The 9,354-nt window shown below is 32.0% G+C and overlaps 1 protein-coding gene across 1 annotated transcript; it reads right to left on the reverse strand.

Annotated features, from left to right (window-relative positions):
• Positions 1 to 429: 429 nt before the first annotated feature.
• On the reverse strand, positions 430 to 9,224 carry LOC132743448 (ribosome-releasing factor 2, mitochondrial-like). The gene is made up of 9 exons (XM_060731971.1): positions 8,886 to 9,224; positions 8,359 to 8,487; positions 6,996 to 7,076; positions 5,761 to 6,572; positions 4,743 to 5,021; positions 4,201 to 4,323; positions 2,967 to 3,189; positions 2,475 to 2,641; positions 430 to 1,213 (listed from the first exon to the last, which is right to left on the reverse strand). The coding sequence occupies exons 1-9, from the start codon at positions 9,139 to 9,141 to the stop codon at positions 959 to 961; spliced, it is 2,325 nt and encodes a 774-aa protein (XP_060587954.1). The 5' UTR covers positions 9,142 to 9,224; the 3' UTR covers positions 430 to 958.
• Positions 9,225 to 9,354: the final 130 nt, after the last annotated feature.

The following is a 9,354-nucleotide window of genomic DNA, read 5'->3' on the forward strand; positions in this document are numbered from 1 at the left end:
AATGCACTAAACTTTTAAGAAAGGTAAAAACATCAAGATCCAAGTTAAATTTTACATGCCATGTGCAGTTTAACACTGATTTTGCAGTAATTTATCACCATATTTCTACTGCATTACTAACTCAGTAAGGGCTGTTTTTGCATATTGACCACTTTTTGGTAATTGTTGTGGATTGTAAATGCAGATTGCAATATGTAAATTACTTTATTTGTTCACCTCACATTATTTTACTTTTAAATACATTTCCAAAATCTTAATGAAAATAACATGAATCTGGAGGAGTGCTGCTTTAAGACTAAATAAATATGCTTCAAATAAAGTTACCAAACAATTCATTTTAAATACAATCTTTAAAAGATTATCATCACTTCAGGCAAGTGTTAGTCTTAGGTAAAAATCCAGGTCTCAATGCCAAAGCAACCATACAGATTGTAATTCTATATTTTGTTTTATTTTGGCTATACAATTTATAAAATTAACATTATCTTTACAGCATATTTTTTTTTACTCAAATGCTATGCAAAAACAAATGCACTGCAACATGATATAGGGTTAACATATCTTCCATCCTTCCATGTATAATGTAAAATCATTATTTTTAGTGAGCACTTTTTTTCATGGTTTTCTTGTCGATAGGTCAATCTACGAATCTAAGATCCAATGAAATTTCATTTCGTCTGCAGTAAAATTATATTTTGCATAATATTATTTACATTTAACCTTTTGGAAAAATATACAGTCTAGGAAGTTAAGAATCCAGGAACATGTTCTTTGTGACAAAACCACGGAATTTCTTACCAATGAAATCAAGTGAATTTACAGTATTCAACATTTGTACTTTTCTTAAGATATGACAATAATGATTAATTTTGAATCATACAATTATATCACAAGAAAACATCTATTCTTATACAATCACACACTAATCTTTGTAATCTCTAATCTGTAATCTCTGTATTTAATAGGACACAGTATTTATAACTTTGTTTTGTTCGACTAAAGACAGCTGAAGGTAATGATCCAACTCCATGTTAAACGTGGCCGACCCCGACGTCATTGTCCGTAAAGTGGTGGAGTAACCCACCAATTCAGCAAGAGGTGTAAGTGTAACCAATATTCTCTCTTCATTCTGTGACAATAATTGTTTAATTTCTCCTCTACGTTTAATTATGTCTGACTGAACAGCATGTAAATGGTTATCGTCCGTGTGTACCTGAAAAAAAAAATCAAGACTATTAAATGTTAGGTTAAATTTCTTGATAATGAAATGAAAAGTCATTATCCAGTCACAAAATCGTCTTTTTTTTCCACCCTGAAAATCAAATAAGCTTCCTTAAATATGAATCTTTATTATGCTCAGTCAGTGTTTTCTCTAGAGAGCGTTTTCTGCGCTTTTGATGCAATAATTTTGCATTTGACAAGGTAATATTATAGCTGTGCGTTTTCCGTGACGCATATTTATGCGAGCGTCATAGTATATATTTTTTTTATAAATAGCATGAATTTTATCACCTTATCGGTCACATGATTTATCTTAGACGCTTTAGTAATTATAACATGATAAAAGCGCTTAGAAGCTTCAGATTGCGACGTCATTATCCGGGTAAATTCTCAATGTCTGCTTCGAAGAAAAAGCTGCGAAGATTTATTTCATTCTTCCATAAAGACAATGATAACGTTGACAGGGCAACAGAGTACACTGGAAACAACTCTGCCCCCATACAAAATGAGGTTACCCAACCGAATCAATCGATGAATGCTCAAACAAATGAGAAATCCCAACAAAATAATTATGTTTTGAAGCAAGATTTTAGTACCGAGTGGCTTGAAAGCAATTTCTGGTTGCAGTATAGAGGTAATAAAATGACATGCACATGGACTTTGACTTTCATAAAGCATTGTGCAAGTGGAAAAAAGTCAAAAAGAGGAAACTTTATGACAATATAGTGTTACACATATTATAGAAATAAATAAATATATACCTTGTACATTTTTTGCCTATATATTAAGTTTAAGTGAAGTTATTGTTTGATTTGAAAATATATTTTCATGACCCTTTTTATTTGTAAATGTCTCTCTCATTTTAAAGAAAAGGGTCAAATATGACCCCCAAAATCTTTGACATAGAATAAAAACTGGCTAAGTAGTAAAAATAATTTGAAGATTCAATAACATTGAGATTAACAAAAAGTTTTACATAATTTTCTCTCATAAATTCATATGCACTGATGTAAACTTAACTCAATTTTCAGATCTTAGAAAGTACTTTAGTATACCAATTATTATTAAAAGTGTCCAGAATTTTTTTTAACAATGCTGAGATGATAAAAGTTTTATTGTCATAAAAGATGTTGAATATTTAATTGATTTATTGTTGTATCATGTTGGTGTTGTTGAATTCTATTTTCATAAAAGCTTTTTCATATTTAGTTGATTTATTGTTGTATCATTTTGTTGTTGTTGAAACATCTTACATTAAGTGCCATAATGGGTTCCAGTAGATAGCCGTCTGCCTTCCTCAATGCCTCACTGATACACTGACTAGCAGCTGCCTGAAGGAATGGAAGTGATGTCCTGGCACCAATATTCAGGCCAGTTATTTTAACTTCCACATTCATCACTTTAGAGTTATATAGTGGTCCTGAAATTATAATACAAAAATAAACATAAAAGCTGCAATTTATTGTTATGGAAATTACAATCTTTGACAAAGACATTCTTATACCTCTTTTACCCCTTTCTCATGCTTCAAATTTGCAAAAAGATTTTTCTTGTTTAAAATGTTTTTAATATTATATTCTAACAACATGCCATGTTTCAAGAAATTCTATTTAACAGTTTTGATTCCGCTTATACGTCTAAAAACTGTCCTTAAGCATATGAAAGATGTATTAATACATGTAACTGTGTAAGTGCATTTTTTTCCACTTATACAAGTAGCTTCCCTTTAACAAAGAATACTTTACCATAACTAAGTGCTGACTTCACTCCATTGTCAATAGCATTCTGCATCCTGAATTTTAATGCTGGAATATCTTCTCCTTCATATTTCACATGTTTAAATTCTGGGAATTCTTTGTTAGGCAACAATTTTACTGTCATTGTAACAGAGTAACTATTCTTGCCGATGGTGTTTTCCAGACATGATGTATGCTCCACTGCTGTACCAATCATTTCCCTGTAAGCAATCTGTAATGGAATACAAATGTAAGGTCAAGTAAATTCCATTTATACAGTATTGCCTATATAATATAGTTTTCAGTCTCCTATTGCGACCATTTTGTATTTTTTCATATTTAATCAAAGATAATACAATGCAAATTCAAATTTGAATTTTCAAAACGAAACAGTTGGGTAATGAGAAACTTATACAGTATATATTGTATGAATTGCACAAAATCTCAATACACTTGTAAGTGTTCTCTCAGTTGAGTCACACAATCATGATAAGGTCATGTGACAATAGTCTCCAGCTTTACCAGTGGAGGAATATGTCCCATCATGCATTATTTCAGGGACAAAAAGGCACAAGAATAGAACCACCAACTTTCCTAAACTAGCTCTAGATAGCATCCTTATAGGTAAGAATTCAAAGTCCCTGGTGGGAACTGAACAAATCCTAGTGAGTGACAAGAAATTTGAAGTTGTTCACCTTTACAATTCAAACACTGCATTGATTATGATAGTATAAGTACATGTAAGTAACTTAACATTGTTGCTTTTTTAAAAGATGATTTCATTTTAATGAATAAGATCTCCATAAACTGTAGAACAAAGAAAGAATAGGTAAGTAGGTGGTTTTTAATTAACCAAAAATGTCTAAAACCAAACTGAACCTCTCTATTTATTTTGATATGGTTTTGTCCTGCTTTGAAATGGAAACTATTTTGCATGGTTTAATTGGGATTTCAAAGTAAAAAGACTAAAATAAAGAAGCCAAAAGACTTAAAGACTGGTTGATATTGGTGACATAGGCATACCATTTATTCTATCAGACTGTACATTTCTTTTATTATAATTTTTTTTTGGCCATATATCTATTTCCTGTTGTCTTGGTAAAGAAGTGAGCAAGTTGGATTTTATGGCCATTAAACAACATGAAGAAATATAGCAACAATTAAACAGTTGGAGGATTGCCTTCATTGTTTTCAAAAAGAGATAACTAAAATCATCTCTGACACATAAAAAAGATTAAATTACCTGTAAAGGACCCAGGTAAGCATCAACTCCATATTCCTTCTCCAGCCTATGTTTTATAACCTCTAAATGCAGCTCCCCCATCCCAGCCAATATCATCTGACTTGTATCTTTATCTACAGTCACCTGTTATAAAAACAAAAAATTAATTAGTTCTAAATACCTATAATACTTTCACTGTACATTTATTTTAGTATAAGCTCAATGACTTTAATGATTTTACAATTTAACACTGGTAATTAAGCCACTACTGGTCACTGACCAGTATCCATTTATCAATCTAGTACTGTAAACATTCTCTGGGTTTCGAGTACTGTAGCCAACATATCGGGGACAAAGAATAACTACACCCAAGGCAGGTGGCTATTTCATTAAAGTTCATAACTGTTTATGTTTTATATGTTAATTTTATTGTCAGTTACCCTATTTTGCCTTCTAGCCAATTAGGATTCCTACATGTAAGTATAATGCACCCAATACAGAGCTGTGACAACTATCAACCTATATTGAGGAGAAGACATAAAGATTTAAGACTAAATTCTTACCTGGAGACTTGGGTCTTCCCTCTGCAGTTTCTCTAAAGCCTTTTCCATGTCATTCTGCTTGGACAGACTTGGTGCCTCAATAGAACAGAAGAATACAGGTTGTGGGACGTCAAGTCCTGCCAGAACTGGTCCATCAACACTCTCTTCCTCATCATCTATTTCTATGTCATTGTCACTTTCTTTATGTTTTTTTTCTGATGATGATATGGTCTTCTTGTAGATTGATGCTGCCTCTTTCGCTGCAGCAGCATTACTGGTCAAAGTGTCACCAGTTTTAACCTAATTATATGCAATAGTACAGTTATGTTTTGTGTAAGTAATGATTGTTTAATATTGATTCTGTGTCACACTGCCTTTTACAAGGTTTACTGGTATCATGTATGGTAAAAGGCACCAAATCAAACTACCAATCTTTCTTAAGCTCCATGGATAACTTACTCACAAGAAAATAAAACAAAAACATTGCAGTGAGGGGCAAATGCTTCCAAAACTGTAACATACATGTATACCTAAATACACATAGGTGAAGTTTAAATCTTCTTTATCTATTAGAAAAATGACAAAGTCAACTGTTTATAAAGCCAGCAAAAAAAACCAAGTAAGTTTGCATATCTTAGTTATAAATCTGACTGACTCTTTACTTAGTAGTCCAACTAACTTTAGTATCCAATTTTCAATATCCCTCACACTGGGTAGTTCAAAATTTAAAGCAAAGCATGTCCATTTGACAAAATTATCTATGTTAATCCAAATAGTGAGCAGCAAACTTAAATAAATATCACTATAAATTCTATGTATTAACATGTATGTATATACTGTGCAACAGCAATTCATAAATAAAGATTTTATTAGTGTAGTCTTTGCTCAATGCATGGTCCTGCAATGTCAAAATATACTGATGTGCTTTATCTAGATTCTGAGATAATTTTGTTCCTGCATTGCAACACTGATTAATAGTAAAAACTAAAAAAAAATTCAAGTTATATTTACGTTTGTAATGTTTTCTAGCTATATTTACCTTTGTAAGTCCAGCAATACAGACAATATTTCCAGGTCCTGACTCTTTAATCTGTTTATATTCATCTGCATTCACCTGATATAAATCAAAATTCCCAATCTTCTCCGTATTGCCAAGGTTAACATTGTACAGATTTGAACCAGCCTTTAATGCACCTCCATATATTCTAACATATGTTAAAGCACCTCTATGTTTTTCATGGACAATCTTAAATGCTAGCGCACACAGATGATTACTATAGTACTGCAGGAAAGGATATTGAATGTCTGACGGGCAAGGGAGGTAACTCACTATAGCATCCATCAATGGCTGAACTGCAATGTTCCTTTTTGAACTTCCACATAGAACTAAAACTGCTTTACATGATAAAGTTAGATTTCTAAGAGCAGCCTGGATGTCATTTGTAGGTATATCTTCATATTTTACATCATTTAAAACATGCCCAGCTATTTTGTCATCATACTCGGCTAATTGACCAATCAGAGTAGCTCTTGCATTTGAAATTGCTTCTGAAAAAGAGTCAATTTCTGACAGGTCTATACTATCCTTGGTAAATTTGCTTCCATCCTGTGAAATTGAAGGGTTCCATAAAATCTGTTCTAATGTCACTAAATCAACTATACCAGTAAATGTTTTTTCCTTTCCAATAGGTAAATTTATAGGAATAGGGATTACATGAAGACGATCTTTGATAGATTTCAGACACATGTTGAAATTAGCGCCAAGTTTGTCCATTTTATTTAGGAATATTATGCGAGGAATATTGTACCGATTTGCTTGTCTCCATACAGTCAAAGTTTGTGCTTCAACACCTGAAAGAAACAACATAAACAATTTACAATTCAATTTATGATTCCTGACGCATCAAGGTTTAAAGACAAAATGTTTCATAAGTTTCTTGAAAGTTTTCCTAACTATTATCATTTAATAGAGCACTTAAATAGACATTCTTCTACTTATTTATACAGGTATATCAGACCTTGTAAGATACAAGTTTGCTTAAAACACTGAGTTATAAATAAAAAATACTATGAAAATACAAATGCCTATTACCCATTCAATTAATATTGATAATAAGTAAGTAGATATGTATTAAAATGGATGACCTGGCCAAGTTGCATTTTAAGACTTAAGTTTACATTATAACTGGTTTAAAGAATACCAAATATACAATGTAAAGAAAAATTGCAACTTTATATGATACCTATGACATTGACACTATCTACACATTATACCTGCAGATGCATCCAACACAGCTACTGCACCATCAAGTACCCTCAATGATCGTTCCACTTCCACAGTAAAGTCTACATGACCTTAAAACATATAAAAACAACTCTTTGAAAAACATAACTTGTATGTGCTGAAAATATCAATAGATGTATAATAAAAACTTGTAAAATAGTTAAAAGTTATTTTAACTTGCACAGACAATGATAAATGCCCGAGGTCAAATTCTTGTGGGGAAAATGATATAGTCTTATAAAATTCAATATGCAGACACTCATATATTTTATTTACAATTTGCCATTGAAAGGCACAAATTTCTATCAAAAAGGTTGACAGTAAATGAGTTAATTAAATTTATATGACATGTAAAATAGTAGTTATACCAATACCAATATGAATAACCAGAACAGACCTCAAATAGATTTACAGTCCGACCCCGGTTATTCGACAACCCTTTATTCGAATACCCGGCATTATTCGAAGTAGATCCGTGGTCCCGTTTTTATCTCTATATAATACAATATAAATACGAGCGTATTATTCGAAATGCATTATCCGAATACCTCCTATTTTTCGAAGTAAAATTTCGGTCCCGATTATACAATTATGAAAGAATTTCACACCTATTATTCGAAGCCAGTCTAATTATTATTAGAAGCCAGACTAGTTGGCGCCGATCCACTCGCTGACCGGTCGACATGTGAAAAATATCAACAGTCATGCGTGCATTTAGACAGTCATGATAATAAGTCTTTGTGTGTTCTTTAATCAACTTTAATTACCGAAAATGAAAAGCAATGCACCGTGTCCGATTTTGTTACTGTTATTGCTTGAAGATGACGGCAATTATTTTCATACATATCGTATAGATGTAAATTTGTCAAAACATCCAACACATTTTTTTCATTAATTGTAACGCTACATGAGAGCCTTTTTCCCAATCGAAAATACCAGACTTGAGCTGTAAATACCGTAGTGACAACACGGCCATTATCAAGGCTTTGAGCGAAGCGAAACGATACATCATGTAGAATAAAATGCAAGTATTTATGTCTTCAATGTCAATACAATAATTTTTACGCATCTTTTCTTTAATATTTATTTTCCTCAATTGATTACAGGAAGTAAGTGTGTTGTAAACGGTAGTTTTGCTATGATTGGTCAAAGTGGAGTAGTTTTCGTCTATCAAAATATTCTGATTTCGATTATTGGAACCCATCGATTATTCGAAGTAACTACTCAGTCCCAGGCACTTCGAATAAACGGGGTTGGACTGTAATTGCAGAAAGATGTAAGAGGATAGTACACATTCAAGTTTCACTCACATTGCATCTTTCGTTATTTCAAATTAACCAATGAATTTCTTACCTGGTGTATCAATCAGATTGATTTTATGTTTATTCCAGAATAATGTTACTGCTGCAGAAACGATAGTGATACCCCTCTCTCTTTCCTCATCCATATAATCAGTCACTGTATCTCCTCTGTCTACATCACCTATAACAAATATTTACAACTAATGTGATACATTTTTTACTGCTTTTCAGAAAACTAAATTAGCATCATCTCCCAAAACTTATTCACTTACATAATGTATATAAACATGTACCCAGGGACATAATATAATGAAACAAGCTTAGCAACTCTGTTACACGGTTGAGATAAGCCTGGTTCCAATAAATAGATCTATATTAATGCAAATACCTAAACTCTTTTTTTCTAATTTTAAATAGAGGATTCACAAAACTACAAATTGCAATAAAGGTTGTGTTGCAGTCATTCGGTTTTGTGACATGTACATCATGTAATCAAAATATAAGACTTAAAAGACACCTACATTAGGTCCCTGATTTTTGAGACATAGGCGATATATATTTCGGAAAACAATAACTTACCAAGATGTTTAGAAAAACCTGAGTAATACAGCATGCGTTCAGTTGTTGTAGTTTTTCCTGCATCAATATGTGCCATTATTCCTATGTTTCTAATGGAATGAATGTCTTCTTTTGGTTTATGTGGAGCATGTTGAGATTGAATGGAGACTGTTGAATGAATATTGCTGCTCCATTGACATATAATTGGATTAATACCACGTTTCTTGGAATATATCTTGATCCTGTGAGGATGTAATGCAAACCTCGATAGTAACATTTTTATTGTCACCTTTTATTTACAGCAAAAATGTGACTTTCAGACTAAAAATATGATCTGTGTCACATAGACGCATTTTTTCCAATGATACAAGCGATTGTAAAGAGTATGCTTGATTTTTTTTATAAAAATTATTTCTTCCGTGTCGATTTCCGTAAACTATTCATATTAATTTCTGATAATTTATTATGGCTTAGAAATCATTCTTTTTCT

This window comes from Ruditapes philippinarum, unplaced genomic scaffold (assembly GCF_026571515.1).
Source record: "Ruditapes philippinarum isolate M1 unplaced genomic scaffold, ASM2657151v2 ctg5053_1_1_1_1, whole genome shotgun sequence".
In the NCBI taxonomy this organism is placed as follows: domain Eukaryota; kingdom Metazoa; phylum Mollusca; class Bivalvia; order Venerida; family Veneridae; genus Ruditapes; species Ruditapes philippinarum.

Bases quoted from the DNA above. Each gene is read 5' to 3' on its own strand.
- LOC132743448 (XM_060731971.1), bottom strand. From the start codon at position 9,141: ATGTTACTATCGAGGTTTGCATTACATCCTCACAGGATCAAGATATAT. The intron at 8,488-8,885 runs GTAAGTTATTGT...TATTTGTTATAG, and splicing joins AGGTTTTTCTAAACATCTTG to GTGATGTAGACAGAGGAGAT. The intron at 2,642-2,966 runs GTAAAGTATTCT...TTATAATTTCAG, and splicing joins GAAGTCAGCACTTAGTTATG to GACCACTATATAACTCTAAA.